The sequence below is a fragment of the Lytechinus variegatus genome, chromosome 8 (genome assembly GCF_018143015.1).
Source record: "Lytechinus variegatus isolate NC3 chromosome 8, Lvar_3.0, whole genome shotgun sequence".
Classification (NCBI taxonomy): domain Eukaryota; kingdom Metazoa; phylum Echinodermata; class Echinoidea; order Temnopleuroida; family Toxopneustidae; genus Lytechinus; species Lytechinus variegatus.
In genome coordinates, this window is record NC_054747.1 from 21255418 (window position 1) to 21270472 (window position 15055).

Here is a 15055-nt window from a genome sequence, read left to right on the forward strand (position 1 = left end):
TCACCCCCTTCATAAAAAGCTGGATCCGCCCCTGTTACAGCAGGAAGGCAAAACGTATTCATTCGTTTCAAAATTATTTTAAATTTAGAACCCAGGGGCCCGTTTCTCAACACCGTCATAAGTCTAACTTCTTGACTAAATCGGAGATAGTGAGCTACTTGTCCGCTAACCGTTTCACGAAGCCCTCTTTACCAAGATCGGGTACAACAACCTCACTAAATATTTATGACACCTCCGAACCTGTCACAACTTCTTTCTTAATGACGTAGTGGCATCACGTGGGTAGACTATGACATGCAAAAGTGCCTAGAAATGAGAAAATTATAATCTTACGTAATCAATCAAAGATGTTGAAATTACATCAAAAAACAAGTTGGATAATGCATTCTATGATCATTGTAATACAAAGAATCTACAAAAACTGTTGGTAATACTCCACAAAACCATTCATTTTGAAATAGTAAAATAATTTATTTGATAAAGATTCTACACGTCAGGCCATCCATAAATGGACTCGTATTTGTCGTTTTCAGACCCCTATTAACATTTTGATGAATTCTATCTCTAATTTATGCATAGAATTTGTCAAATAGTAAGTTTCAGTATCTTAAGATTTAAAAGAAAATTGTTAAACTATATTTTGATGATGTTTGGAATCGTAAAATACCGTATAATTATCATCATTTTACAACGAAAACCGTTATGGTTTTACTTTCGTAAACTATTAAAATTGGATATCCCGGGGGTACCCATCTCAACGTCCACATGCGATTTTTTAGTCACGAGATCAATTATTCATAATTCCATTTTCTCAGCAATTGAATGCTCAAGTCTTCATGGTCTAAGTATGTATGGTGCATAATATACCTGTGCTATTATTCTTAAAAGATGAAATTCCCAATTCATCACAATATTTGCAATTTTGTTATAATTTTTCTTTTTGAAAATTATGCTATTTTGTGACTAAGGCTACGTCTCGTCTGCTCTTTTTACCGATAATATCGATATCAAGGTATTTTAGTTAGGAAGCCTTTCGAGAAACGGGTTTAGTAAGATTGGAACTAACTCCGTGGTTGGTGGATAAAGATATGACTAACTTGTCCAGGTGTTGAGAAACGGGCCCCTGAAATCCGTCGTAAATGGAAATGAATCTACTGAAGAAACTGTACAATGTGGAATTGCTCAAGGGAGTATTCTTGTGCCTTTGTTTTTCATACTATACATGAACGATCTCCCCAAAGTAATGAAATATTGTAACATATCACTTTATGCAGACGATACCTGTCTGTATGTGTCATCTAAAGATCCTACTCGAATGCAAGATATGGTAAACGAAGACCTGGCCTCTATTCACGATTGGTTAATACACAATGAGCTTTTGTTGGATGTTTAAAAGTGTAAGCTGGTCATTATAGGCTCAAAGCGTAAGGCCAATTTATTTGCCAATGTCAATGTACGAATTAATGACCAAGTTCTGGAAAGAGTAGAAAACTGCAATTGTTTGGGTATCGTTATTGATAAGGAATTAACTTAGCGACCATACACTGACAGTGTCCGATCCAAAGTCCTACGAAGTTTCTTTATGTAGAGGAGAATCCGACCATATAGACATACCCACTGCTACTCTTTTATATAAGACAATGATTCGCCCACATTTCGACTATAATTGTAACACCGTGTGGATGAAACCTGATTTAACTTCTCTGAAACGGCTTCAAATCCTCCAAAACAGAGCATTGAGGATAATTCTACAGGTTGATTGTCGCTACAGTAGAACACTTCTTTATCAGACTGTTTCTGTTGACTGCTTAAATGTAAAAATAAAGAAAGACCTCGTCACTTTGATATTCAAACTATTAAAGGGGAATCCAACCCAGATAAAAACATGCTTTTATAAGGAAAAGAAAAATCAGACAAGTTGATAGGTGAAAGTTTGAACAATATTGGACAAACAACAAGAGAGTTATGAATTTTCAAAAGTTGTAAATTTTGGTAATCACTATACCCATAGTGACTTAAAATTTGCAACATATGGGATGTCATGTGATGTAAGGCAAGGACTACTCTTCCATGTACTCCAATACATGTTATGGCTAAAATGTCATTTTTCCCAAAAGTTTTATTTCAAATTATATTTTTCTTTCTTGAGGGCATAAAACAATATACTACCTGGGTTATATTTAGATAACTGCCCCAGGGGGATGGGTATTTGGGAGAAAACCACAAATCCCTGATAATAAAGTACATGGCCTATGGGAAAGTTGTCCTTGCCCCTTGTCATAATTTACTTACCCAGCTGCCAATTTGAAATCTACAAAGTATTAGTGATCTCAATTTTTAAGCAGCTACAACTTATTTAGTGCTTGTCTGATTTCTTTCAAACTTTCACCATTCTATTTAATTTATTTTTCTCCTTTCCAACACAACATTGTACGGCCAACGCTGGATTTCCCTTTAAATAATCTGCTTCCAAATTTGCTAGACTCAAAACTTACAATCAAAGGACACGCACCATTCACTTAGAAATATCGAACAGTATATTCATCTTCCAAAACCCCACACCAATTATTTGCAAAATAGCTCTTTATATCTTGCCAGTCATTTATTCAATAACCTCCCCCAATCCGTAAGAAAACAAACAAATCTTCCGACTTTTAAAAAATCTCACAATCTCAAATCTTTATTTTTATTATGTACAATGTATCTTATGTCTGTTTAAATGTTTGTATTTTATTATTTTGTTTCATGGTTTATAATTTACTAGCAGCAATTACCTATGGCAGCACAGGGGGTAGGAGTCATTTTTCTTTATCAAAGTGTATGTGGGGGAGGGGGAGGGGTGACAATCTTGCATGTACAGCTAGACTGCCTATTCACACTGAAAGCCATTAAGCAGTTTATTGATGAAATATATTTAGACAACTGATTCATAGCAGACTTCTCTTTCAATATAGATAGGAGGTTCAATTAAGTTAAGCATCTTGGGTTGAACTAGAGGAAGAACTTCAATAATCATTACAGTGAAATCCAAATCTAACTATAAAATGGAAAGATGTATTAGAACACGGTGCATTTAGTAAGCAGTCAAGAGGCAATTATTGTGATATAGAAATGTTATGATTACATGTATTGGGTCAGAAATAAATATGTAAGTACGTTGCACATGTACCTTGCAATGTACCTTAGACTGCGGTTGTTTGTACTTTTTAAATTAAAGGTTGCTCAAGTATGGAAGGATGTCCAAAAGAAGTGAGAGTGAGAGAAAGGGGGGGGGGGTGATAAAATGAGTGAGACAGTCTGTAAAATCATTTTACCGATGCTTGTTTATTACGATCACACTACATTAGTATTTTGTTAATCACACAGAAATAAAGTTTAACATATGAATTGGCGAACATAATACTAAATATAGTTCATTTATATTTGTAAATGAATTTTAGAGACATTAATTTTGTTGAATGTGTGTAGCAAAGAAAGAAAATGCCAGTGTTACGAATGTTCCGAAGAAAATCTGATCAAATTTGCCCTTAAATAAAAGGGTTAATAGCAAATCTATTAAGACATTTTTAATTTTGGGTTTTGGAACTTAGCACTGAGTTGATTATCAGACTCAATCAAACAACTTCATCACATGTTGGAATTTAGATTTACTGCGGCATCAATCATTCAATATAAATATTATGTCTTACGTCAAAATACTAACCATGCACTGAACTGTGTGCAACAGAGCACTGGCACAGCTTGGCCTTGGAGCATTGAGTGGCAGGTAGCTGAATCTGTTAAAATACAGGATTAAATATAAAGGATGTTTTAATGAAACTGGGTAGGTAGGTCATTGGATTGACCTAATTATCAAGAAAAGGTAACCTTCTCCATCATGAAGGTTTTATCTCCCGATTTCACTGATGTTGACATAGATTCTAGGCCTACAAATAATATTCTCACTTCATTCTCACCTGATCAGCAAGCAGGTGACAGTGAAGTGAGAATATTGTTTGTATGTCAAAGAAATCGGCTATAGATTTCGGCCAAATCGTGTTTTTGGGAACCACTCGTAGATTTGTGTACGCGCACTTGTGTACGAAGTGAATGGAGGTGGAAATGGGGAACCGTGCGTGTGACTGAATAAAGCACTGCTGTATGAAGTGAACGGTGGTTCCCAATATCACGATAATGCCTAGATTTCTAGATCTTGAGCCTTTTAAGTAACAAATTTATCATTAATAAAAGAAATATAGGTTTGTCAGAAAGTCGTACTCACCGGTACGGTCAGTGGCGTAGCTACGGGGGGGGGGCTGGGGTTCACGTCCCCCCCCCCTGAGATTTGGTGTGCCCCCCAAGTGCCCCCCAGAAAAAAATGGCGGAGCAAAAAAAAAGAAAGGGAGAAAGAAGAAAGAAAAAGGAAAAGAAGAAGAAAGACAGAAGAAAAAAGAAGAGGAAAATAAGAAGAGGAAGACGAGTGAATGAAATAATGTGAGGGGAAGACTTGTAATAAAAAAAAAAAATATTTTCATGTTACTATATAAAATTTTTGCTGGCGCTTTGCGCCAAAATTGCGTGTTCGATGGGATTCATATCTTGCTCAATAGGCTGATGTAGAGCAAGTTTTGAAGGCAATATGCAAAACATATTTTAGCTCGGACATCGAGCTTTCATTTTTATTTTCATTTACAAATTTAAGTGCTCTGTAAAACGTCCGTTTTATGGTCTACATATCAGCATTTTAAGCTCACGCTGCGTGGTCACATTGTTTGATTTGCCAATTTCATATTGTCTACGTGTATTCCATAATGTTCCATTAAACAAATGTATTCAGAATGCCCAGATTCTAGGTCTAAATAAAAAAACATGCGCGATAGCCTGCATGCTCTTTATTTAAAATGTACTTAAATTATCCAGTTTTATATCAGAATATCAATAATTGTCTGCTCACGCTTCACGATCGCATTATTAATGATACCCAATGGACTATATCCTATTTATGACTTCCAAAATATGAATAGAGTGTCCCGCTTTTAGGTCAAAAATCTCAATTTTCTTCCTCTCGCGCTTCGCGCTCGCATCAATTGTTTCGTTACATGCCTATCCAATTAATTAATACAAAAAGTGCGTAGAACGACCATTTTTTTTTTAGGTCGGAATGTCAAAAAATTTGCTCGCGCTTCGCGCTATACCGTCTTCGTGGGTAACTGTAAGCAGTCCTTAACATGTCCCTTTTCGATAATGCTAGAACAGTTGATAAAAATTTCTGTTCGCGCTTAGGGGTACGTACGAATCTTGTTCAGGATCACACATAACATTGCCCAGAAAATTAAATTTCAGGAAAAAATACATTACCGTTAAAACAAATCGCTCGGGCTTGGCGCTCGCACTTTTTATAAGGCTTATGAGATTATTTTATGTTTATGCTGTTTTATAAGAAACTAACAAGTGACTAATTAGGTGAAGATAATTTCAGGCCCCGTCCCCTATTGGCGAAAGTCGGATCCGCCCTTGTGGACACATACACACACACACCGGAAAAATGGCCGGTGCCCCCCCCCCCCGAAAAAGCAAGGACCCCCAGTGCCCCCCTGGGAAAAAAACCTAGCTACGCCACTGGGTACGGTAACCACTGAGGACATCGGTCGATTACGGTATGCTGTTTACGTTTCAGCAGCGCGCACACATGCGTATATATATGCATGCAGCCACCATTCCATACCCGGTCGACAGTCGGCATGATGGCATGCTTTGTATTTCGCTGACCCGAGAGAGGTAAAAGGGACTTGGAACTTCGAAGCTATACTCAGGGCTGCGAAAAGGAATGCCAAAAAGTTACGAATTGTAAAAAAAAATTAAATAATGCGACCAAAATACCACGAACAACCCCCCTCATGACAATCTGTGAACAATTTAACCATGTTTAGAAAAAATTCCTGCTCGATTGAGTGGAAAACGACGGAGAAAAGCTGCTTCAAACAAACGGAAGGACACACAAGATTAGCCAAATTATAGTAAGGATTGTTATATGTTTTTCAACTTTTTATGTATACGGACTTGCTGAAAAACAGCCTTGCGGCTGAAAGCAGTTTTTTATCCCGTATTTAAATAAATAAAACATACAAATAAAACATACATACATTCCATTCGATCAAATTCATTCCTATTTTTTCATATTTTGATAAAGCTCATTAGAAAAAAATGTGTGCATACATGTATGTTTAGCCATACAACACTGATTCTAATAATGGCATCTACTAAACTCCCAAATGGGGAAGACAATCGCTTAACCTTTGAATCTATATGATTCGCGTAAGAATTAAAGGATTTTTCTTTGCTTAAGGTGATGAATTTGACCCTGTCAGGAGATGCCTTCATCATTGCCGAGATACCCTTTACACTGTAAAAATACTGGTTAATATTTCTACCACCACAATGGTAATTATGTGCCCAATAAATTTTGGGCAGTATTTACCCAATGCGGGGAAGCATATTGCCCAGTAAGGTTAAACATAAGCAGCAATTAGTTTTGAATGGGCAATTTTTTCATCACACTGGATAAATAGAAATGCCCAATGTTGGTTTGACACATAATTACCCTCAGGGAGCATTTTTACCCAATATTTTTGGAGTGTACTGGTGAGATATGGAATGCAAGATATATATATATTCTATTCTAAACTTTTTATTGATTTTGTTTTATTTATGTTTTAACAGTGCAACACACTCATCCCTTGGAAATGTTTTGCACCCGTCAAACTGGCGCTATATGCTGCTATTTCAGTACTCGCCGCCATTTTCATAACAAAGATGATCGTCGTAATTTGCTCTTAGCCACTATCTGTAAGTTATCAGCCAGACACGCACGTGCACACATTTACAGTACATAATTAAAGACACGTTTCAAGAAACTTCTCCGGTTTGTAATTATTTGTCATATTTTCCGTCCGCAGTTGGAGAAGCTGATAATCGCTCATCTACGAGCACAATGCACTTTCACGCAACCACGCAACCGCCTATACACCCACATACTTAAAAAAATCAACAAATGTCCGCCTAGTTATTAATAATGCATAAAGCCTTGTCATTTATTTGAATGGAGGATAGAGAATTGACGATTGAATTCAAATAAATCAAATTCCCTGCTCACGGTCATTTTGGGTGCCACACTCCCCGGACCCCGGACACAAACACACTTTTTTCGTTTTTTAACAAGTCCACATCTAGTTACCAATAATGCATATAGCATTTCCATTTATTTGAAAGCAGGATAAAAGAGCATTGTAGATTAGATGCCTTGCTCACGGGCATAGGTGCCGCGGCCCGGGATCGAACCCCGGACTTTCCATGTACAACCAGCGCCTTAGACCACTCAGCCACGGCACCTCTATACACACATTTCCTTCCACTTACGCACACACACCCTGAACCATCACCATTCGTTACACATCCACAAACATGTGAATATATGCAAGAGCCTACAAAATAAAAAAAAATTGTTGGGGCGGAGCTGACGCCCCGTGTTTGTATTTACTGAATACAGATGACTGACAACTGATGTTACCTAGGACTATACTGATACATTTTGAGAGGCCCCAAAACTTTCAAAGGGGTAGGGTCTAAGTAGATTTTTCCCCCATTACTCACTCTTTCCTATTTCATTGAGTTACCAGCTAAAATTTCGGTCGTTTGATTGTTTGAAGACCACCATCAGATTAAACTTTTGAGTACATAAAGTCAAATCGAAATTTGTTTTTAAAGATATTTATGATATTGAGGAGGACAGTGTATAGTACAATACTAATCATAAATTTGTGAAAGAAAATCTTCGGGATATGGAAGGAAATCTTAAGGGAGAACGTAGAAAATATGGTTGTTAAAGTTACTTGGGCTATTATCAGAGAACAGTGTCACAGGGTCTACTTTCAATTTGAACTTGATCCACCTTGTGATGGGATCGTTTTAACTGCAGTGTTATTCCACCACACAGACTCTTGTAAACTTGTTAAACAGAATACAAATTCACACCAGTCATTAAAGTTTATGAAAACCTTTATTACAACAAACTATTCTAACAAGGGTTACAGATTATGAACGAAATATAAACATATGAAATATTAACAGTTTCTACAATTCAATGATAATGACGATGCTTAGCTTCTCCTTCTTTCATTCTTGGTTTCACACTTGAGTTCCCTGACGATGACTATCTGTCTGACGTCAGCTCCTGTCTCCTGGATATAGACCTTGACCAATGATTCCGTCCCCGTCTCTTTAACTCCAGTTACAGATCATAAATCTAAACACCCTGTCAAATTAGATATAAATATAACCCACTTCTAGTGATTTTTTCAAAACCCCAAACATTCATAGATATATCAAGTTAAAACTTCTTGACTGGTTAAACATCTTATTTAGAATATATTTATTCTTTTCCAAAAGTATGTTTCCTCACATCCACCAATTTCTTATAGTAGATGATGATAATTATTAATAAACATTGTAAATGATACTAACACAATATTCTTTACATAATAGTTAAACATAGGTATGTAATATGCATGTAGTAACATGGATAGGTATCGTATCACAACAATATTCAGTACAGTAAAACTTAGAATATTATACCCTTTACATTATACAATAACAATGCGTAACTTTAACAATGCTATAATATTAAAATAATGTGTACTCACAACTTCTCGTTGGTGTTACTGATTTATAACGATTCCAATTTTGCCAATGTGGAGTCCCAAGACCTGGACTATAAGGTTGTCCTTAACAACACCTTGTTGTATTCACCGAGAGCTGAATATAGTATTCTGATGAAAACTTGTAATACTTTTGTGCAGTATCTCTAACAAGTAGTATCTCTGTTGAATTACAGCAGCTTCTGATTTAGAATCAAATTTTAGCTTAATTTATAATTTTATCCCATAGACCTAATGGTCAAGATGGAACGAACAGACACCCGAAGCCATCTCCCCTGCACAATGGCAGCCCCATCCCGTAAGCGACGCATCTGTGGTCAGAGCAGCTGAAGGGAGAGGGGTACGGAAGGGCTTGCCCTTCGCTACAAAGGACGTGTGCGTCCAAGCGGCCAGGTTGAGATGGATCTCCCGAGACAGGGGGTCCGGAGAAGCAGAGAGTCTGCGTTTGGTTTGAAATAACGCAAGAGGTGTCTCTGAAAGGGTCTCATAAGCAGGCGACAATCCTGAAAAATGTCGACGAGGCTTGCCATATACCGAGGAGTCTCAACCATGTGCGAGCTTTCACAGAGCTGCGCTCTCTGAGAGAGCGAGCCAGAGAGACGATTGCATGAACACTGACTGGGCTTGCTCGAGTGATCTGATTTGGCAGGTCTAGAACCGTGCCCAAATAAGTGGGTACGCGAGAAGGTAAGAGATCCGTCTTCTCCCAGTTCACTATGAATCCCAGCTTCTGGGTGACCCGCAGAAGAAGGGATAAGTGGGACAGAAGTTTGGCCTCCGAGTCTGCGACCAGCAACGAGTCGTCGAGATAAACGAAAAGTCTTAGACCTCGTTTTCTGAGGTGGGCGGCCACTGCGGTGACCACACGAGTGAAAACTCTGGGTGCCGGTCGTAAGCCGAAAGGCATTGCCCGGTATCTGTAGGTTGCTTCTTTGAAGCGAAATCCCAACAGGTCCCGCGAGGCGGGATGAATGGGTATGTGGAAATAGGCGTCCCTGAGATCTAGGGAGGCGGCCCAATCCGATGCCTTGAGAGACGGTAGAATTGAAGCCAGTGTTTCCATTCTGAAATGGTCTGACTGGATGAATTCGTTGATCATTTTCATGTTCAGAATCATCCGCAATTTCCCCGAGCGCTTGGGGATGACGAAGATAGGGGAAAGAAAGAGATGAGGACTGTCTGGCACCTTCTCTATCGCCTCCTTCTCCAGCAGTGCACTGATTTCTGATTCAATGTACCGCTGATGAAGGAGGGGGACGGTCGACGAGGCGGATTGAATCTCGCCTGCGGGAAAGCCTCTATATCGATATAGTAGGCATCTCGCATGACGGATATTAAAGATGAAAGTGTCGTCCGATATTCCCTCCCATGCGGGGAGAAAATGATGAAGACGACCGCCGACCGGTCCCAGCGCTCGGGGAAACCCGTCAAAGAGGCTGTTTGGGCTAAGCCAGAGCCTTGGAGGCTGGCCGGCTGCCTCTACCCCGACCACCACGAGACGCACTCACTGGAGGTCTAGTGCGAGCTCTGCGACTTGGCGGAGCATGTGCACGGGGTTGAGATGGGGGCACCACTGGACGAGAGGAAGAACGAGCCTTGGAGGCCGACTTTTTCGTGGGTGGAGCCGCCGGACGTGAGGCTTTGAGATCTTTAAGAAGCTCAGAGGCCTGCTTGCGTCCATCAGTCTCTTCTTGTAGAAGAGATGCAACCTCGCCCCCGAACAAGTGTTTGTTCGATTGGGGGACTTCTGGGAGGAACTCGAGCAAGTCCTTGGACACAATGTCCAGTCTATTAAGGACGCGAGCTCTGCGCGGGTTGGATGCAGTAGTAGCTGCAGAGGCTACTTGCATCCATAGCTCGCCTACCAAGGACAAGAGTGCCTCGTCAAGAAGGGCACCGTCGTTGGTTGTTACTTCCAGTTCGGAAGACTGTGCTCGAAGACCGAGCAAGGCTCCGAGGAAGGCTGTAAATCTGAGGGCTGAACGAGTACTGGTTTCTCAACAGAAGCAAAATGACTGGAAGAGAAACAGGTCCCCAAACGTTCCCCGATGCGGTCAAGCTGGGGGGAAAACGTTTTAGGGGTAAAGAACGCCTCGGTGTCATCATTTGTGAAGGCAAAGCTCTTACCAAAGGATACTGGTTTTCTTCCCTGGGAGGCGGGCAAGCTGGCCTCTATCAGTTCGTTAGCTGGATAGATATGCAGGAGATATCTATGGAGGATCTCCATGGCGTCCTGGGCTGTGCTAGCCGATGGCTGGGGAGCCGGGCTACCCGGGGGATCAAGATTGAACTCATCCTCCGATACAGCCTGTTCCGCCTCGAGAGAGGGGGAACCAACCCACGTCTCCTCGCCGGGCGGAGCCCCGAGGGAAGCAGGCGCTCGTGAAAGGCTCGAGTGGCGGTGTGTGCCATGGCCAGGCTCGCGGGGACGGACCCCCGGAGGTGGCCGAGCCTGAGCGTTCACGGGCGTAGCCTGAGTGGGTTCGAGAGCCGGCGATTCGTAAGGATCGTTAGAGGCACCTCGAGGTGTTGGATGGCCGGTGTCTGCTTGATCCGCTCGGTTGGCAGTACCGTCGGCTGAAGCAGACAAGCCTGGGGGTAATAACCCGCAGTGCTGAAAGGCACTCTGAAGTAGCTTAAGAAGCTGAGAGGCCTGGCCATCAAAAGAATCAGAAGGCGGACCGCCCGGTGGCACGGGGCTTACGTCCGCGGATCTCTTCTTTTTCTTCTTCTTCGGTTGCTCCGGCGCCGGAGCGGATGAAGGGACAGGAGACTGGGCTGAGCCTGTCTTCCTCACCTTAGCTCTCCCCCGGGGAGCGCTAGCAGAGCGAGAGGAGAGGTCAGCTGAATCTGACGGTGTCAGATGGAATCGGGAGTCCGACAGGGTCGGACTATGCTGTCTCTTCCGACTAGGGGCTGGCAGCCCTTTGCCGATGCTCCCTTGCGGGGTCTTACACGGCATCGAGCCTAGTCTGTGCCGGGTGGTGGAGAGGCCCGTGCTCTCCCCCTGGTCTTTAGGTGACCCGATAGCCGGTGGGTCTAACAGCCCTAGAGGAGTCGTCGTTTTCTTAGCCAGTACGACGCTCCCCGAAAGAGGTTCAGGCTCCGGAGCGGAAGCCTCGGCTATCACCCTGCGGGCACGTGGTCGCAAATCCGCACCACCCTCTAAGAACCCATGAGGGCTCTGTCTCTGTCCTCGCTATCTACTTTACCACTGGTGGGGAACAAAACCCCGGTGTTGGACACCAATTCAGCGGCCGACTGGAGCTCTTCTGGGAACGAATCCGAAAGGCTCATGCTGACGTAGAGTAATCTAGTAGCAAGAAAGAACAGAGAAAAAAACAAAGGGGGGGGATAGGGGGTAACAAACCCCAACCCCAGAAGTCAAGAGACCTCAAGAAACGGACTTCGAGAACAAAGGATTAAATCTCACAAGGATAAATACAAAAGTACTATCCCAGAAAAAGGGGAACAGTAATGATTTAAGAAATTACTATGAGACACTGCCCCTATGAAATAATTGTAAGTTAGGGAAACACAACAAAGAACTGCTTCTGCTAAAATCCTGTTAGCAAAAAGGGGAGAAGCACCTAATAAAAAGAAACACGAAGTTTTTGTGTGTCTGTGTGTCAAACCTGTTATTTTTATTTTTGAGGTGAAGATCAGCTTAAGAAAAGAAAACAATTTTCCTTTTTTTTTAAACAAGAAGTTAAAGAAAAAAAATAGAAGTATCCGGAGACCGGCAGCTGACCTAACAGGAAAGGGGAAAACGAAATTAGCTTTCCCGAGAAGGAAGACCGAACAAAAAGCGAAGAACGCTAACAAGAGACGGTTTCCTAAAAGAATTAAATTTTCTTGTGAAAGAAAAAAAAATTCAAAGACAAGGTCTGATTTTTTTTCAAGTAATTAATCAAATAAGTAATTAACTAATTAATTCAATTAATAGAACACAAGAACAAAGGATTGATTGAAACGAAAGAACAATCAACTAACTCGAAACAAGAACAAAATGATTTGAAACGAGTCTGAAAAACACGATGCTCCTGACAGTCCTACAGAACCTATCTGGAGAAATAACTCAAATAAATTCACGACGTAAGCGATAAACGAAGAATTCAATGAATTAAAAGAATTATAAGGAAATAAAAAGAATACAAGAGGAGCGAAGGCTAAACGCCCGCGACACGCAGGAAGGCGCGGAGCTGTGGGGCGGAGAAGCGAAAGCAACCCGCCTGCGAGAAACGTATCTTAAGTTTTAGACTCACAAGAAGAGGAACAAAATACATGAAAATAAATATCATGGAAGCTCCGCGCGACGGGATATGCTTAAAACAATCTTAAATAAAAAACTAAGATTGAAATAAGGGAATAAATGCACAATAATTGAATCCAAAATGAGAAGCAAGATTGCGAATTTGGGAGTAAACTTAGCTTGCGACTATACTCGACAGCAGGCGAAAGTAAAAGAGGAAATGGACGCCAAATTGCGCGATGATCTTGGGATAATGCGTTAATATGGAGATGTAGCACGCGTAGGAAAATTGTGTACTCTTTGTTCGTCACGCAAGTTAATCGTAATGAACTAGCAAATTAAATGGGTATATCCCAGTTATTGATAGTAAATTTGGATATTATATATGAAGCAGCAATTGCTTTTCGAATTCGATATCTTTTTTCCTGTTTTCCAAGACTTCATTGACTCCTGTGATTATAATGGAGCCTTGTAAATACTCATCTATGGGGGGGGGGGGGGGGGGGCTGTTACCCTAGTGAGTCATTGATTCATTAAGGTGTTAGCTTAAAAACCAGAGTGATATGAAAAGACGATTATTGGCAGGTAAGTTTAGCAAACTTTGCTTGAAACGTTTGTCATATTTCGTTTTTACCCATGGGATAATTTGTCACGCTATAGCATGAGCGCGATATAGCATTCACCATTTTCAACATTTAAAAGATTTATTTACACATTTCATTGGCAAATGCTTAACAAAACAGCGTAAAACACTAGCAGCATTGCAAGAGAGAAAAAAAAACGAAAATAAAAAAATACAACTATTAAATTGATATATTTATTTTGGTATAATCATTATTCATGATATTAATGCAAATCTAAATTACTTCAAAATAGCTTTGGGAGAAAATGCACATGACGAAAGTCATTTACCCCAAAATTTCATAGGTAATTAAACGGTACTTAATATCACATTATCTTGATTATCATACATTTTTGAAGACAGATAAAAACAATTAAACTTGGTTTAACCATTGTAAGTAGTTTAAGTATTGACAGTTGCAAAGGAGAAATCAGCTAACTGGTTACTACGCGAATAACTAAAAAAAAAAAGGGAAGTAATAAAATGCAAAGCAAAATTAATCTAAGAAATTGATAAAAATAAAACATTTAAACTACTAGATTTAACAAATGGGGTCAGCAATTTCATATTTTTTATTTATTAATTATCATTATCATTTTTTTGGAGGGGGCATATAGCATTGCTTGCATTGAACTAAAAAGCATATACAGGACAGAATATTCGAATGGCGAAATTTGTACGTGCAACAAACGCCTAGGTGTATGGTTTCATATTTACTCATATTGATAAACATGATAACGAGAATTGTCAAAGTACATGTACCTAATCTAAGTGTGAAGATAAGAACTAGAGTAATATTTCTTGAAGTTCAAAGTAACAGTCACCGAAAACAAAGTTGGATGATTTATGTAGAATAACTGAACCATAAATCATTATCCTGAATCTGAATGATTAGAATGTTTACTTTGCCTGCATGTATACTAGATCTGTTTTAAACATTCGAGCAGAAATATACAAAAATCGCACATAAGTGATTACACTTTTTTGGAAAAGTAGATGTAGAATTCAATGTAATATCTCCCTATAAACGTGCATGTATCTGACGGGTGTATATACATTGTATTTGTTTTTATTTAAAACAAAGGTTACTTAAAAGATAAAGAAGGGTTACAGAAAAATGGAGGCTCTATGAAAATGATACATTCGATCCTTTGTCAAGGGTTGTTTAAACATACTTACAGAATGCTATCTTACAACTCATAATATTTCATATACAATGTAAAATTACTTTCTTTTAGTAATTGTATTAACAGTTGGAAATGAATAGAAATCATCATGAAAACCTTGAAAGGGTAGCCATATACGTAAATGGTTACCAAGTATATGACGCACACTTTTTTGACATCAGAAAACTTTCCAGGTAGAGAGATTTACTGCATATGTTTTATAATGACATCTGAAAAACTAACTTTTATTTCATTCCATTATTGAAATTTTCTTTTTACAATTAGATTGAAAATTGAAGACCATCAATGCAAGATACTTGGA

The 15055-nt window shown here is 39.8% G+C and overlaps 1 protein-coding gene across 1 annotated transcript; it reads right to left on the reverse strand.

Moving 5' to 3' along the window:
* Nucleotides 1-10602: 10602 nt before the first annotated feature.
* LOC121419555 (mucin-1-like) lies at nt 10603-11655 on the reverse strand. Its single transcript, XM_041614011.1, has one exon. The coding sequence runs from the start codon at nt 11653-11655 to the stop codon at nt 10603-10605; it is 1053 nt and encodes a 350-aa protein (XP_041469945.1).
* Between the last annotated feature and the right edge of the window lie 3400 nt (nt 11656-15055).

Bases quoted from the DNA above. Each gene is read 5' to 3' on its own strand.
- LOC121419555 (XM_041614011.1), bottom strand. From the start codon at position 11,655: ATGCCGTGTAAGACCCCGCAAGGGAGCATCGGCAAAGGGCTGCCAGCC.